Genomic DNA, 17,096 nt, shown 5'->3' on the forward strand with positions numbered 1-17,096 from the left:
ATCAGAAAAAAAATGAAAATGTCCCTCCACACCCTTAAAGGCTGGGAGGAGAAAGTGAGAAGCGTTCTGCTGCATTCCTGTTCTCTCCTAGTAAATCAGCGAATGGACTGGCTCTGAACAGCGCGAGTGTGGTCAACAACCCATCCTCGTAGTGTTTCAGTGTCTATGTGTGAGTTTTCACACTTCAGTTGGTTTTAAACAGGACACTGGAGGGGGTGTGAACATCAACAACACGCACAAGTGCTCCGAGAGAAGGTCCTGCCGTTGACAGGTATCCTGCAGAACTGTCTCCTTTCCATTTCCTTTTCTGTACCCTCTCTCACTCTGTATAACTTGCTCTCTTCCTGTTTATTTTTTAGTTTCACTCTCATCCGAGTTGAACGCACAACTTTTGCCATTTTGGCATTGTAAACAAAGGCTGCAGACAGAGGATATGACCTTATTTGACAGTACTTGGTGCATTCAGTCCTTAAGTAATGCTACTTTTCTCTCTATTAGTATAGAATTATGTAGTTTAGTACATGACACTGTAAAAATATGTTTTGTTTTGTTTAAGCTTGTCTGTTGTCTAGGCTTTCAGGAAGCCAGATATCTGCTAGCTCATGCACTCTCACGTGTTTGCATTTACTGGAGGTGATTTGAATGAACTGTAGATGTATGCCTCTTTAATAGACTGTTATAGCCTATATAGTTTCGACTTTAATCTCTTGGCTCAGTTGTAATAATTGTTTAATCTTTATAGACATTCTTTATGAGAACTTTCCACGAATGGCTCAAGATGTTTTTAAAGCATTAGAGCGACAAAACTATTAGAAATATTTGATTAACTATAATATGATATAAATTAACATAAAATGAAAAGTATCTCTTGCAAATGTTGGTATACCCCCTTAAAATTTAGATTTTGTCCTCAGAGGTCTTGACCTTTTTAACTATATCTAACAATTAAATTAAATTACTATGTCATACTTTTTCAGATTATTTTATAAATATATACTTTAATATGTTAAAAAAATATTTTTTATTTATTTAAGTATTTTATGACCCAATATTGATTTTAATGTATTTTTTTAATTTATACATTTTAAATATAATAAATGTATTTATATATATTAAATATATTATACATTTTAAATATAATTTAAAAAATACATTTAAATATAATAAATTCAAACATTATAAATGTAATGTTTATTAAATAGCAAATTCACTCAAATCAGAGTTTTTAAATAGCCTATATTTAGACCCAGTTTTTGAAAACAAACGTTCACACTCAGCAAACTGTTCTCAACAAACAAATATTTATATCTATTATATAATATATAATTTTAAAATACATAAACATTGTTATATTTACTAATAATATTATAGTTTATATAGTTTTAATAATAATATTATAATTTATTGTAATAATAAATAATAATAATAAAGTTTCAGGCTCTTTTTTGTGCTCGACTCTTGGAAAATGCCGACTAATATACAGTAAAATGGAGAACACAGAGAGATACTTTGAAAATAAAAATAAAAACAGACATACTCTCTCATGGGTTCCAGTTCCACAGGGACACCATGACGTCCCAGAAGGAACCTCAAGGGGAATTTTCAACCCTGACCAAGGTGACAGGGCCCAGCTCCTGGTCCCGGGTCAGTTGTCCCTGCTGTATCTCCAGCCACATAGAGCCTTTGGTTCTGATCCAGCTAGCTGAGGGTGTCCAGCCCATCACCAAACAGTGGATCATGTCCGTGATATCTGCACCTGTGAAGGCTGGAGGTGAGAAGAACACTTTTTCTTATTTATTTTAAGGACAATTTTTTTTTTTTATAACCCAGCTGCAATTTTGGTTCCCTGAGCGTCAGTTTTTGTTTGTAGAGCGTTATTCTAATGTTCCCATAAAGTTATTAGCTACAACACTCCCCTAATGTTATTCTAATGGTATTCTAACGTTCCCAGAACGTTAAAATAACTCCTATATCATTACCATTACTATAAAAAGCGGTATGGAAGATGTATAGGCGCCAGTAAACAGTATAAATCATATATCTTGGGCTGTTTATCTATTGTTTAATTAATAGAAATAATCCGAGTACACCAAACATCATATGGAAGATTAAATAAGATTAATTTGGTCGATTAATAGGTAGGATTTACTATAAGTTAGGCTATAACACGGGGTAACGTTAGGCTATAAGTTACATTAACGTTACTCAGAATTTTCTTCAGCACCAAATAACAATGACTTCAACACAATCTACGTTTTTTAAAATATGAAAATATTCACAGACATTAAAAGCAAATAGGATATCAGTATTTATTTCTTACCACTGAATTGTAGGCTACAGTTTAACGGGACATGCTTCTTTTGGTCCGTTCCCTTCAATAAGGGTGTCAAGGTCGATAAACGACTGTCAGTCAGTCCAGGCACTAAAACGAAACGACCGTTAGCGCGCGGTTTTCTGTGGAAGACAGGAGAAAGCGCGTGCTGGAGAAGCGCGTGGATCAGAGGCGCGAAGTAGGCTAAATGAAAAATAGAAACCCCCCCACAAATGTATGCGTTCTGTGCTTTTCACACTATGCTTCACCCTGGCTTAATATTTTAGCCATAAAGTTGGATTTATCTGATCATTATAACGCGTTCTGGGAAAGTTGTTTTATGGTTGTAAAAAATAAAACCTAAAAAGAATGTGCCTGGAACGTTATTATTTGGTTCTCAAAAAATAACCAAATGGGAACCTGATACTAACGTTAGGGGAACGTTCTGTGTTTGCCTGGAATTCAGCGGCCTTCGTTGATTATTCCTCATAGGCTAGGCTACTGTAATAATACAATATATATATAAAAATAACTTTTATAGCTCAACCTTCTTCCTTGTTGTTTAGGGGCTCAACTGTTAGTTCACCCCGGAGAGGACATGAAAGGGGACATGATAGTTGTGGCTGCCCCTCGATGTACCCTTCTTAGGGTGACTGAGGACCTTGGGCTGTGCAAAACCTATCAAGATGGAAACATGACGGCCTTCTCCTTTGATGACCGCGACAACTTTTGCAACATTGGTGAGGACACACAGCCTACACAATAAATAAAATAATACACTCAGGATTGTGCTTGCTCTGACATTGCCTCCATCTCAATTTTCTAGTATGCATTAAAAGTATGTTCCTCACTGGTGAATACTTTTAACTATGTATTTTATTTTGATAACATTTTAGTGTCTGCATTAAACATTAGCATCTGGCTAATGTTATCATACCAAAAATTCGTTGTTATTTCACTCTTTCTGCAGATGACATGCAGAAGTTCCTGACGCTGGCAGAGAGGCAGTACATAGTCAAATATGAATTGGATTCCATGAGAGCCATGGAGGACCAGCGAATCCCAGGAATCCCAACACCCAAGGGGAAGCTGAAAGCAAGAGTGAGCATCTGTGAGTATGTGCATGTGAATGTATATTTTATATACAAGTGTACAGTATGCATATGTGTACTGTGTACAGTATGCATGTTTTCTGTTGAAGTGTGTCTGTGTAGTATACAACATCCCACAACATCCCACAATGCAGTGCACACAACTGCGTCCGAAATCTCGTACTCTCTGTACTTACTGCGTCCGAAATCTCGTACTCTCTTTACTTACTGCGTCCGAAATCTCGTACTCTCTGTACTTATTAAGTACTTACTTGGCGAGCACTAAAAAAGTGTTATATATAGTATGAATGTTGAATGTATAGTAAAACAAGTTTTTTAGTAAAAAAAAAATCATTTTTGCGTGACCTAACAGCGACAGTTGCGTCGCTTCACCGTCATTCACAAATCATCTCCCGTGGCCTCATGGGATAGTAAAGAATCTTTCCGAAAGTAGTAGGTCATCCGGGTAATTTTTACAAGTAATGTGAATTCGGACTACTTTTTTCACATTCTGTTTTTCGCCTACTATATAGTAAGGAAGTATGTTATTTCAGATGCAGCCTGTGATTGGCTCATTATTTGATCGGACTGCTAAAAATTGCAACATTCTTACACAAAATAGAATTGAATTAACTCTTTTTATATCCAACGACTTCATTTGAACATTTAAGCTTGCATATTGTTTTGCACGCTATACTTTTATAAAACAGCAGACATTATACAGTGTGTTTTAGTAAACAGTGTGCTAGTTTTCTATTCATAACATGCAGTTCCATGAGTCGCCAGCAGGCTCCACTCTCCTCTCTCTCTGAACTGCTTAGTCACTGCATGCAGTTCTATCTATCTATCTATCTATCTATCTATCTATCTATCTATCTATCTATCTATCTATCTGTCTGTCTGTCTGTCTGTCTGTCTGTCTGTCTGTCTGTCTGTCTGTCTGTCTGTCCGTCCGTCTGTCATCTATCTGTCTGTCTGTCCGTTCATCCCTTTCTCTCTCTGTGCTGCAGTACAGAAGCTGGAGAAAACAGGCGTGATCCGTAACGTCACTCCTCTTCATGATCAGAAGCTTCTGACGGCTCTGGGGAAGCAGTGGTACTCTCAGAAGAGTCTGTGGGGGCAGCCTTTAGGTACAAACACACACATTCACGTCACATAACTAATCATTCATTTAGTATGCATTCTTTTTCTACCCATCCAGTGTTTAAATAATACACAATTATCTTTTGTTCAGGACCATTTAATCCAATTTAATGGGCATAATAAAACTTTATGAAGTCATTTGACTGAAACTCATAAATGTATTATATAATTATATATATACCAATGAATATGAAAATATAAAAATGAAGTAATAATGTATGTGTGTGTGTGACATTTGCATGTATTTACATACCCTGTAATGGTGCAAAGCCATGAGATGCTTAGATTAATTTAAGATTCTTAATTTTAGCTTTGGTTGTAGTTAACTTAATATTGTATTTTAATCCATATTTATATTTTAAACATATGTTATATAATATATACTTCCTGTGTGATCAGCTATGGAAGCACATGGTTTTTATAGCGTGTCTTTTGTTTGCTTCTGTTCTTTTTGGAAACAAGAATGAATCAGTTTTTTGTTAAGGAACATGACGATGCGTGTAGACTTTACTAACACAGATAATCACCAAACGATGGACTCTACATAGATATTAGTTTATATTTATAATAATAACACTAATAATTCACTCTCTCTCTCTCTCTCTACAGACTCCATCCATTCTTACTTTGGTGGCACTATAGCCTATTATTTCAGCTTCTTGGACTACTACACTTTGTCGTTGTTCCCTCCAGCCATTCTGGGCCTCTTCATCACCTTTTTCCTCCCAAGTGCAAACTTCTCCAGTGGAAATAAATCCGACGGCGAGCCGACAGCACTGAAGGATGACGATGACCAGCCTTCAGTCAGCTCCTACATGGTGCAGGCAGTCTTCAGCATGCTGTGGTCCACGATATTCATGGAGCTGTGGAAGAGGAGGAGTGCGGCCTTATCCTATCGCTGGGGCACTTTCAATTTAGCCGAACAATTCCAAGAGCCCCGACCGGGTTTCCATGGAGAACTCGGCACCAATCCGGTCACAGGCAGACTGGAGCCGCTGTTTCCCGATTGGAAGAGGAGGCTTAGGATGGGTTTGGTCTCAGTTCCCGTGGTTGGGGTGTTTTTGGGTCTGGTGGTCATGGGGATGACAGGTTTCTATTTCTGTGAGCGGCTGGTCTCAAACTGGCACAAAGGATCTGGATCATACTTCACTGCACCCTTGCTATATATCCCTTCTATAGCCCATATAGTCTACACCAATGTGCTGGGGAATATATATCGTAACGTGGCCCTGCAGTTAACAGAATCAGGTAATCAGGATTATGGAAAAGGACAGGAAAACGGATTTTAATGTTGAGAAACACAAAACTTAACTAACTCTCTCTTCTTTCAGAAAATCATAGGGAGGAATCATCTTTTGACTATCATCATACGACCAAAGTCCTTGTGGTGAGTATAGTTCTGTCATATCCATTTGATCTTCTTTTTTCCAACTCCCCATCTTCATTTCCTTCCATCTCTGAGATGTAGTCTGTACATCATTGCAGATGTTATACCTCAAAGACCAGAATTTTCTGTAGGACTAAATGAAAATGTCCCATTTGCCTTGTCTGTCTCTCTTTCCCATTCAGTTCACCTTTTTCAATAACTTTGCTGTGTTGTTCCACATTGCCTTCTTCAAAGAGGACATGCCTTTACTGCGCAAGGTGAGAATTTCTTTACTCTCGCATATAATCTTAACAACAATCTTCTTAACACGATACTCTTGATTTGGTCCACAGAGACTGGCCTCTCTTCTGATCGTGACCCAGGTAGTGAATCAGTTCACTGAGGTGGTGGTCCCTTTCCTGGTGGACCGTTTCCTCACATCTGCAGACAGGAACCTGAAGGAAGATGATCCAGAGGTGGACCATCTCCAGGCTCAAGGCAGTCTGCCAGCTTTCCCAGTAAGTAGCGATCAAATATTCTCAAATATCAAGAATACAAGAATTGTATTTTTCTTAAATTCTCAATCTTGTTCCTCTTAAGGGGCTGTTTGCTGAGTACATCGAGCTGCTTGTTCAGTTTGGCTACTTGAGTCTTTTCTCATGCGTCTATCCTCTCACTGCCCCTCTGTTACTGCTCAACAACCTCACAGAGATCCGCACAGATGCCTACAAGCTCTGCAAGCTCTTCAACAAGCCCTTCTCTGCCCCCGTGGCCAACATGGGAGTATGGCAGGTCAGAAATCTGTACTTGATATAAGGATGTTTTAAATGCGTTCATGATAATATGAGTCCTAATGTGCGTCTTTGTCTTGTTTACAGCTGGCGTTTGAGGTGCTGAGCTTCATCTCGGTCGTGTCTAACTGCTGGCTGTTGCTTCTGTCCCCACGTGTGAAGGAACTCACACAGGAAGCCGGCCTCAGCAGCAGCAAAGTTCTAGTCATTGCCGTCATCGTGGAGGTTAGAGGAGATTTTGGTACAGCCTCGGAAAGGGTCGAAGGAATAATTTATAGAAAAATGAAAATAGTGACCACAAGCTCCACAAAGGACAAAAAAAGTTCAAATTTCTTTGACAATGTCAAAATTTGCCTTTTGTCTACCACATATGGGGTTGGAATAACCTGAGGGTTAAAAGTGACCAAATTTTCATTTTTGGGTGAACTATTCCTTTAAAGGAATTTGATTAAGGGTACGTTCAAGTCATGTTGGAAAGATCGCATTTACGAGTTAGACGCACATGAACGCCAACACAAAGTCATAATTATGAGTGAGAAACTCTGGATTTTCTTTGAGCCCGGAGTTCAAATTGGTGCTGTGCTGTGAGAAAACATGGCGGATGCTATAGATATGGATGCAGCGTCTGTAGTTTACAGTCAATTTTTTAAAATTAATTAAAACAATTTTTTTTCATTTACAATAAGTTGCATGTACATAATACAACTGTATTGTACAATTACAATATGATATTTACAAAGATTCAGTTTACAGCACCTTCATGAATTAAATAAAAACACAAAAAAGCAAAAATGCACCTCATGTGCAAGACATAATTTTTTAATGTAGAAAAGGTACATCAACATGCTCTGATCAAAGTGATTTGACTCGTGTTTACGACTTGCCAAATTGTAAATACGAACTTCCCAGAAGGGCTTGAAAGCACTTATCTGAAGTGAATTAGCTGGCTGCTGTTTTCACAAGCTCTGTTTGTGAATGAATGTTGTGTCTTGATTGTTTTATTATGCTGTTTTGTTCTAGCATGTCCTGATCATGGTGAAGATGATTTTGGCCTTCATGATCCCTGATGAACCGGATTGGGTCCGAATCAAGAGAGAACAAATTGAGTATCACTCCATGCAAGCGCTTAAGAAACAGGTACCACTTTTGCTAACTGTTAGCATATTAGCATTCTGCTACATTGTTTAACAATGTATATTACATTTAAAGTTTTTGTCTACATACAAAGGTGAGAACAAAGTGTAGCTGTAAGTTATTACAATCATGCCTGTCATTTTCAGCAATCTTTTTCCCAGTATTAGTTAATAAAGCTGACAGAACGCTAATGTTATCTGTCTTTATTACTTTATGACTCAATTTAATCTCGTTTCTCATGGCTCATGAAGACTAAAGGCATCATGCGATTAACCAACCAATTATTTTAAAATCTAATGTATGTTATGGACTGTTTACGTAACCAAAAAAAAATTAATTCACTTTTTCTCCCTCAGAGGATCAAGAGCTCTCGTGTGGATGATAAACTCCCTCCGAAGGCCAAAATGGGAGAGTGACCATAGACTATTTCCATGGAGACAATCACAAAAAAGGAGGTGCTTGGCCATGCAGTCACATCACTTAGCCACTGTATACTTAGCTTGCTAATATACCATATGGCACAGTTTACCAAAGATAACTTCTACAGTTTACAGGGTTTAAGCCACAGTTAATAATTGTTTGCGTCAGTGGTACCTTTTTGAAAACTACTGAAAACAGATGATTAAGGTCAAGGAAGATAAAAATTATGAGAGTGGGTTAACATAGACCCATAATGTGCTGTATTAATGATTTTAGATTAGTTCACCACAATCACTACGGTATTTTTACGGTTGCGGTTCTTTTTGTATATTTGCTTTTACTCATTTTTTTGTAAATATATTGTGACAATTTTAACTTTTTACCCTCAGTTGTGTTTTACATTTCATCAAAACGGATTGTATTCTTACAACCAGTATAAATAACCACGCAATGCTTGCTTCACTGAACATGTCATATGAATGTATAGTGATGTAAATGGAAAACTAATAATAAATATTCAAATGGCTTTAAACGGAGAAAGCCATGTTATGTATCACTGTGCACTGGTCTTGTGCACTAATTCTTTGAAAAAAGAAAAAACAACGACACAAGGGCAGTTTAATCAGTTTTAATAAATAAATATAAAAATAAATTAATCTCATTGAGACAGTCATAGTTTTAGTAAGGGTCAATGGGACTATAGACAAACAAAAATCCAACTGTTGTGAAGTGATTACAGATGCTTTGAAGGATGGAGACCCATGTCAAATGAATAACATCAAAAATAATAAGAAATAAAATGCTGATTACGAAAATATAGTGCACGTCTGGTTTTTGTATCGCTCTGCCATCCGATTGGTTCAGAAGGTTGTACTTACAAAACATCGCAGGTCAGGATGGTTGTTCCTAGTTTAAAGGAGCTGTATGTAAGAAATGTATTTCGATTACTCATAAAATGGCCCTGATATGTCACTAGACATTAAGAAATCATGTTCATTTCAAATACTTATATCACTGACAACAGTAGTACGGCCAGGATATTGTCATTTAAAAAGTGAAGTTGCAGCCCTCAACTGATGTTGATGTTGTCATCTTGTGTTTTGGCCTGATGCTCCACCCTCCACCTATCTACCAATCACAAAGTCATGTAGTGTTTCGGCATCCGGGTTGCCAGCTCTGCTCTAGTTACCACAGCTGCAGCTACAAATGTTCGTGCTGAATCCTGCAGCATATCTGGCAACCTCAAGTCAGGGGGAGGGGGAGGGGATACACTGCTCTACAGCAATTTGAAAGTGATTGCAGTACCAGTTTTGGCCACAATCTTACATACGGCTCCTTTAAACTTTGTATTGGAATGAAAATTCAAATTTCACATTACATAGATGTAATTTAACCCTCGATATCTCTCGCCAAAGCACCTTTTACATTATTACATCTATTCTTGTGCATTTGGTCAAGCTTATTCGTGGTCCAAGATATTGCAAAAAAAAAGAAAAGAAGTGGATTCGACATTTGCATTAACATTGACTACAGTATGACAAAAAATAAGTAATTCATTAACATTGACTACAGTATGACAAAAAAATAATTAATTCATTAATTCAGTGACAGGTGTACTATGTATAGCACAGAAACTTACGAACATGTGAAGTGACTGAATAACTTTGACGTCCTTTAGATTAGAGTACCAAAGTAACAGTAACCACAGTCACACCTGCTATCTAAATGTTTATGTGATCGTGTTTAGGCTGTTTAGGAGGTAAAAACAACAGTAACCGCTAGCTTTACTCATGCCATTGCAACATACGAAGGCTGGATTTTCTCAATGTACATTTTAAGCTAGGCTCAGCTACGCAATTTAGCTTTATGGTAGCATACAGCTCTTCAAATGTATTTACAACTATGACACGAGAAACTATATGATCTTTGTCGATCATCAAACTAGTGTCATAAAAGTCGCTACGTTCATTGAATACGATCTAAAATGGAGGGATTGAATTGTTTGTATGGATACGGTGCAAGGGTCAAAATACAACATCATACCAATAGCATAACGTTCAAAAAATATATACACACTGTACATTATGGATATTTCAAAGAGCTTATACCCATACAACATATGTTAAAAATGTACCCAAAGGCAAATGATTAAACAAAAATAGATGTTCAATGGTATGTAATTAATCTCCTTCACATAATCTCCTTATGTAAAAAAAAGGAAACAAAAAAGATATGATGTCTTTGTCACCATCTTTCCAAAAAACTCTTGATAACTCTCTAATATTTGATAAAAGCTTCATAATATTTCCAAGAATTAGCAGTTTTAAAACAAACTCCAAAATACAGCTCCAGGAAGACCAGTCTTCTGTTTTTGAGTAACATTATGTCCATTTCACAAAAAGTCTCTAGCTATAATCTCTCAGAATAATCTCTGTTCGAGCCCTCTCTGTTTTTTTGAAAATATATCACAGATATACTTAGCATCTTTCCCTGGTCAGTCCCCCAGCTCACAAAATGCTAATGTTATGCTAAGCTGTTCTCATTTAGCATGCTTTCATAACCATGCTCCCAAACTGTCACTGTTCACTGTATCAATGTGGCAAACTGTTCCGCTTCCTGTCCCACTGCCTGACAGCGAAGATGCAAGCTAACATGCTAGCACGAGAATTATCAACTTCATCAATGCCTCGGCATGCAACTTCTTCAAAGTTCTGCGAGTAAAGAACGTTGCCTCACAGTCACCGGCAAAAACAACCCAAATGAATGACTAAAAACTTGTTAGGACTACTGTACTGACTAAGTGGCTAGTCCTTGAGCCTAAATGGCCTCTATTTTGATTGTTCACTGTATGTTCTTGTGTAGCCTTTTTCTGTGTCACTGTGAAGAATGGTCTTCAGTCACTCGTTTAGTGATATCAGTAAACTCTGTGGTACTCTTAATGTGGTTAAGATATTACAGTGCAAAATGACAAGTTATTGAATTAAAGCTTCTACGCTAGCAAGACATATGCTACTTCTAATAAAATTCTCTGAGATAGCACAGAATATAGTGAGCAGTGTCAGTAGATACAGGTGTTCATATACACAGCATTGCCAAAAGGTTAACTGTCTTACAGGAAAGCAGCAATGAATGCTGGGTAGGGAAAGAAAATAATAATATACAATTAGTAGATTGTGTGGGAAAGCACCTCTGAGGTTACAGTATGAGGTGAGAACACACTTATTTTTTTAGTGTCCAGTAAGTTGCAGATATTTGAGGGCTTCTCATGCCAGTTTGTTCTTTGATCTCGGGATCCAATCTCTACAAGACATGGCAGCAGTTGTACTGTGCAAATGGTAGAAGCTTCTCTTTAGAGGTGGGCTGGATGTTGAAGGACAAGGCTTTCTCACAGAGCGGGAACTGTAGCAGACGTTCTCGTAAGTTCACGTTCTTGACCTTGCTGGGATCGGCCCGAATAGCAGAGTCAGTACTTGTGTCCCTGGTTTCCTGGAGGCCTGTCTGAGGTTTAGGTTGTACCTCCTCGGTTTTCTCGACTTCAGCCGCAGTCTTACGCATCTCCACCCCATCGGGACCCAGGTCCACACAGTGGTTCCTTGGCAGGGACCTCGGGGAACCACAAGGTGTTGACACCACCCCAACCTCGAGCAGTCGAGATTTGGCTAGGGTATTATTGTTATTTTCTAGTGTGTCCTTCGAAGGTTCTCGCTGTCCCCAGCAGCACTGTACAACATCTAATGTGGGAGCTGGCGGAGGTCCGTCTATATTTGGATCTTGAATCTGTTCTCCCTCTTGCTCATCTAAAGACAAGCTAGGTTGGGTGAAAACTTCCTTGCCCCTTCCTCTACCTGGTTGTTCTGTGTGGTTGAACTCCACATGGGCTTCAGTCTTCGAGGGCATCTCTACCTGATGTTCTATGGTGCCAGAAGAGACGTTAGAGGCTAATTCTGAAGACTTATTCTGCACTTCTGTTAATTCCGATCCTTCATCAAGTTCCTCCTCCTCGGCCACAGTTTCACAGTTTCCCATCACCGTACTTGACAGCATCCCTGTTCTCCTCTGAGTCTCTGATTGCAAAGATATTCTAGAAGGTTTCAATGATAGATCTGTCGAAGGAAACAGATCCAGTTTATCAGGTACCACTTCAAGCTTCACCTCATCTTTGTTCTGCTCCTTTTCATCATCCTCATCCTCTTCTTCCTCACAGATCTGATGTAAGGCTCCAAGGCTCTTGACAGTAGGTTGGTCTGGAGGTGGAGGGCGCAAATTGAGGCTCAAGCATGGAGCTGTGCTGCAAAAGTCACTGAATGAGTTGTCATGACGGTTGGGTTTGGGAGCCAGCAGGTCCCCAGACTCGCTCACACCACGTCGCACATAGCCGGAAGACAGAGAGCCAAGAGGCGCTAAGGGACCCATATGTGCTCCTCTTAGTGTATCAGTCCGGGGCACTTGGCTCACCAAGTCCAGTGGTTCCGACATGGGTCTCCTGTAGCGGGAGGGAATAACAGTACTCAGTACAACGTATTAAGAACCTCTTTAGGTTCCAAGGGTTTTGTGGTAAGATTAGATCCACCACATAAGAAGATAAAAGACTTTCAGAACCAAAATGATCCAAAATATGTTTAAGAATACTGGGACTTACTGTGTATGTCTTTGTTCAGGACTGACACTTGACTGCTCTTGCTTTTCTCGAAGGAGTCGCTCTCCCAACAAGTAGTACGTGGCTGTGATGTGGTTATATTGGTCAGCCTCCAAAGCTCTATCACAAAAATGTATTTGTATGATTAACTTACATAACTGTATTCTATGACCAAAAGAAAATATCCAAGAAGAATAAAGAGATACCCACTCCTGGATGGCATCTCGGTCAGCGATGCTGCCACTGGTCATGGCCTGGAGTATGAACTCATGCTCTTCGGGTAACAAACTGCGGTGAGAGGTAAGCGGGGCGGCTGTGTATCCGGCAGGCGAAGGGTCAACACCCTGCAACCAAGGGTGGCCCTCTATCTCTGTGAGAGACGCCCGCTTAGCAGGATCCCTCTGCAGCATTCGTGAAATCAAACTGAACGGAAAAAAAGAAAATAAGAGGGAGAGAATGATGAGAGATTGTTATTCCTTTTTTTACCAAAGCAGAACGAGAACATCAGACATGACCTTCTGTGGGGGGAAAAAACGAAATAAGAAAAATCCCATCATCTCAAATAGGCTTGATTTTGTCACCCTTCATCACACTTGCCTCCATCTCACTTCATTTCAGTCTCACTCTACTTGCAATTTTCGTACTTTCCTTTTCTAGCAATCTTAATAAATATTCTCTGCCTGGCTGACAGACGATGATTGCACAGGCGCATCTTGCCATCAGAGGAGACGGAATGAAAAGGAAGTGCTTATCTTTCTGCTGATTAATATTCATGAGCACCTGCAGAGAATTGGTGCTTCAGTGAGGCGAACTGAAAGAATACGGTATTGGTTGGAACACTTGCGATCCAAGCTTGCTTGTGTATGTGTGAATGCACTGCATCCAGCTTGTTTATTCAGGGCATTTGAGTGTTTTATTTCACTGCGGTACTGGCACACGTTCCTGCATCTCACATAGCTGACCAGCAGGGGGAGATGTTTCCCCTTTCAGAGTGTTTTTTTGTTTAGTGTTTATAATCCCACATGCTCCATTGCCCTTGAACATCAGTGGAGTCTCTTGATGTGTTTAACCTCAAGACCTTAAATAGCCGTGAGGAAGAAGGGTGGAAAAAAGCAAACTACAGATAAACAGCAAGATGAAAGTCTGCCTAAAGACACAAGTGTTCTCCTCTTCACATTAAAGGAGGCTTTTGATTGTGGTGGAGATCATGTGACCCAGTCACTATGTTTGGCTGTGCAGTCAAGCCCAGATGTCTAACACAAACTTGTACGCACACTCTTGCACAATTGCCTGATTCAGACCTAAACTCAAGCCTGAGAGCTGTTGCTTTGGGGATGTTCTGACTACAAATAGCCTGGAATAAACCCACTTAAAAATAACTCCAACAAAGGGCAGCCTTGTGTAAAGATCTGGTCACTTTAAAGCTGCGGTGAACACATTTAAAAGCAGGCTTGTGCACCTTTCAGAAGTGAATTGAGATTGGTTTGTGATTTATAATTAAGTTCCTGAATGTGAAATATGGTGTCTAATAGGACGCAGAATTGTACATACAAATGAAATGAAAAGAAAGGTGTTTTTAATAAAACATTTCATTTTGTTACAGAAAATATATTTAAAGAAACATTAGAGTGCCACCTATATATATTTACACATTTTAAATAAAAAAAGATTAAAAATATATTATTATTATTAAGTTACAAATAGTCATAATTAGTCAAAGTTAATCATGTAATTATGTATTGTTTCAAAGCATTCCTGTGGCTCGATCAAGCATATCTAATCCAACCGGAATATCTAGTTAAAGCCCTCATGAGACAAAATTAGGGTGTTGTCTTTACCTATTACTCCCAGTATCCATCAGCTGGCCCAAGGATGCAATTTCTGCGTGTCTGTCATAACTTGCTCCTAAATCTAACTTCCAAGAACATTTGCGTCATTTAAAGAGCCACAAACTGTGATTGGCTGGTCCAAGCAGGTGTAAACAGATAAAGTACAGAATGTTCATATGGGCTTTGGTCTACACATAGGTATGAAGTTTGGCGTGAAAGTGGTACAAACGGGAGTGGTGTCTGAGAGGCATTTGAGAGGCAACATCCTGTCACTTCTCAAGGGGAAAACACAACAGAACACAACTCTGTGTTCCAGTGGCACAAAGGTGTCAATGACATCTTAAAACTCGTTATTTTAAATCAAACTTGTTTTTGTGGGCACGGGTCAGATCAGCATGGAAACTCTTATTGGAAAGGGTATTACCAGGGTCATGTTTTTGGTAATATTGTTTTTTCAGAAAGAGTGAACTCTTCAGCACCAGCTTGGGAAGAAAAGACTATTGATCTATGAAATCAACTGACCCTGAATAATACAAGACTTGTTACATAATGGCCTACTACTATTATGATGAGTTTCTGGAGTTGTATTTTTGTCATGTTTTCCAGTGAAATTCCCAAGATAACTTGTTTTCGAAGAATATGTCTTACATAAAAAATGAAAATGTAAGGCAAATTGTTTTTTCTTGTTTTAAGTATTTAGTAAGCTTTGTACAAATACACAATAAGCTCCAGCTGGAGCTGGATTAAATCAGAGAAAGCTGTATACAGTATTAGTTCATGTGTGCAAGCTCAGATGACATACGTACTCTTTGCATTCTGGAGAGATGTGGTTGGGCACAGTGTAACGACAGTCCATGATCATGATGAGGGTCTCGCTGTCGTTGGCCTCCTGAAAGGGTGGTTGTCCACACACTAGCATATAGAGGATTACACCCAGTGACCAGATATCTGGAAGACAGACAATAACAGACTTAATCTTAAATCCATTTTCCACATTTATTGGTTTTAAATATCGCAATCTGGGAAATTCATATCAGAATTTTTAGAAATCAAACTGTTGTCAGAGTAAATATTTACATCTCTAGAAAGAAGCGTAACTGGATTTGTGCAGGAAAGAGGAAGAAACATGTCAAGGGCTTTATCCAACTAAGTGCCCACATGTGACACATGCTCACACTATCAAAACCAACCAATACACACAAATAAACTAAACACAAATAAAACAGAGCCTTAACCTCTCCAGCAATTCTAAATACTCTCACTGTACGTCCTCAGACAATACTGAACTAACTTAAGCTTTATGCCTATAGGCATGATTTTCTGACTAAAATGTCCCTGACATTGTTTTCCCATCCAACTCTGTGCAAACTAAGGATCAGGAAGTCTTACAGAATATCATGAACCAAGACCATGGTGAACGGGACATAAAAAAGATTGAAAAGTAATAGAGAGGGCGTGCAAGTCCCACAAGAGACGTGTTTGTTTTGGTGGCGTACTTTTCCACGGTGGACTTCCAAGAAAACAAGCTTCCTCTTTTACTTTTTCACTCGTGTGCGTGTGAACACAAAAAAAGTACAAATATGGGTGAAGGTTTAGGCCTTGCTCTGTTAAGAGAGATTATTTTAAAATAATAGGATCAGTTTAGATTCCCTCAGTCAGATAACTCATTTTATATTCATAACATTTCATTTAACCTACGATTTCTAAAGGAAAGAGTACCGAGAATGTGCTCATTCATAGTTTTGGTCTAGTGCGCTGACCTGACTGGCAGTTAAATGCGGCTGCTGTATTCTTGGAGGTCCATTTTGGCGTATACAGAAATTCAGAAGTGGCCAGAGGACAAATGCAAACATTAAATATTACACTGGATATTTCTACTGTGTTGTTGCAACATGGGACTGGAATTCTAAACATATTCTTGAATCAGTGTTATTTAATATCACTGATATACTATTTTAGCTTTTGTTAATATTTTTAATTCGATTTTTAGAGTTTTAGTAATATTATTTTGTGTTTTTGTCAATATATATATATAACTAATATATATATTAGTTTTAGTTCATCATTAATAATCATCATCATCATCATCAACAACAACATAATTAACACTACTACTACTACTACTAATAATAAATTATTCAAATTTAGGATTACGTTTTAGTTTTAATTTTAATTTTACAAGGAGTAGGTCACCCCAAAATGCCGTTAAAGTTAAATTTATTTTATTTTTATTTTTTTAAATCTGTGCCAACTTCTTAAACTTTCCCATTTAAACAGCCACTTCAAATCTGACATGCTGGTCTCAGTGTGCTGTGTGTGTGTGTGTTCCTGGTAAACCCTATGGGGACAAAATGTCCCCACAATGATGGAAATAC

The 17,096-nt window shown here is 38.5% G+C and overlaps 2 protein-coding genes across 3 annotated transcripts in view; one reads left to right on the forward strand and one right to left on the reverse strand.

The window, feature by feature from the left end:
* Positions 1-8,875, forward strand: ano10b (anoctamin 10b). 2 transcript variants are annotated; one of them, XM_084094296.1, is made up of 14 exons: positions 31-271; positions 360-473; positions 1,555-1,771; positions 2,878-3,051; positions 3,282-3,422; positions 4,413-4,532; positions 5,155-5,793; positions 5,877-5,932; positions 6,115-6,189; positions 6,265-6,429; positions 6,512-6,703; positions 6,790-6,927; positions 7,723-7,839; positions 8,193-8,875. In XM_084094296.1, exons 3-14 carry the CDS (start codon positions 1,570-1,572, stop codon positions 8,250-8,252), a joined length of 2,079 nt encoding a protein of 692 aa, XP_083950422.1. In that variant the 5' UTR covers positions 31-271; positions 360-473; positions 1,555-1,569; the 3' UTR covers positions 8,253-8,875. The 2 variants fall into 2 exon arrangements, with proteins under 2 accessions (XP_083950421.1, XP_083950422.1); XM_084094295.1 differs by lacking the exon at positions 360-473 and having other exon boundaries at positions 1-271.
* Positions 8,870-17,096, reverse strand: part of snrkb (SNF related kinase b) — a 23,074-nt gene continuing 14,847 nt past the window's right edge. The window contains exons 3-6 of the mRNA XM_084094294.1: positions 15,528-15,669; positions 13,103-13,315; positions 12,896-13,012; positions 8,870-12,739 (exon numbers count right to left, since the gene is read on the reverse strand). Of these exons, the coding sequence (XP_083950420.1) occupies positions 11,557-12,739; positions 12,896-13,012; positions 13,103-13,315; positions 15,528-15,669 (1,655 nt within the window). The 3' untranslated portion in view covers positions 8,870-11,556. The remainder of the gene's footprint in view (positions 12,740-12,895; positions 13,013-13,102; positions 13,316-15,527; positions 15,670-17,096) is intronic.

This window comes from Abramis brama, assembly GCF_963993115.1.
Source record: "Abramis brama genome assembly, chromosome: 20".
NCBI lineage: Eukaryota > Metazoa > Chordata > Actinopteri > Cypriniformes > Leuciscidae > Abramis > Abramis brama.

Coding starts and splice junctions, on each gene's coding strand:
- ano10b (XM_084094295.1), top strand. CDS start 1,570: ATGACGTCCCAGAAGGAACCTCAAGGGGAATTTTCAACCCTGACCAAG. Junction 5,794..5,876: donor CCTGCAGTTAACAGAATCAG/GTAATCAGGATT, acceptor CTCTTCTTTCAG/AAAATCATAGGGAGGAATCA. Junction 6,430..6,511: donor GCAGTCTGCCAGCTTTCCCA/GTAAGTAGCGAT, acceptor GTTCCTCTTAAG/GGGCTGTTTGCTGAGTACAT.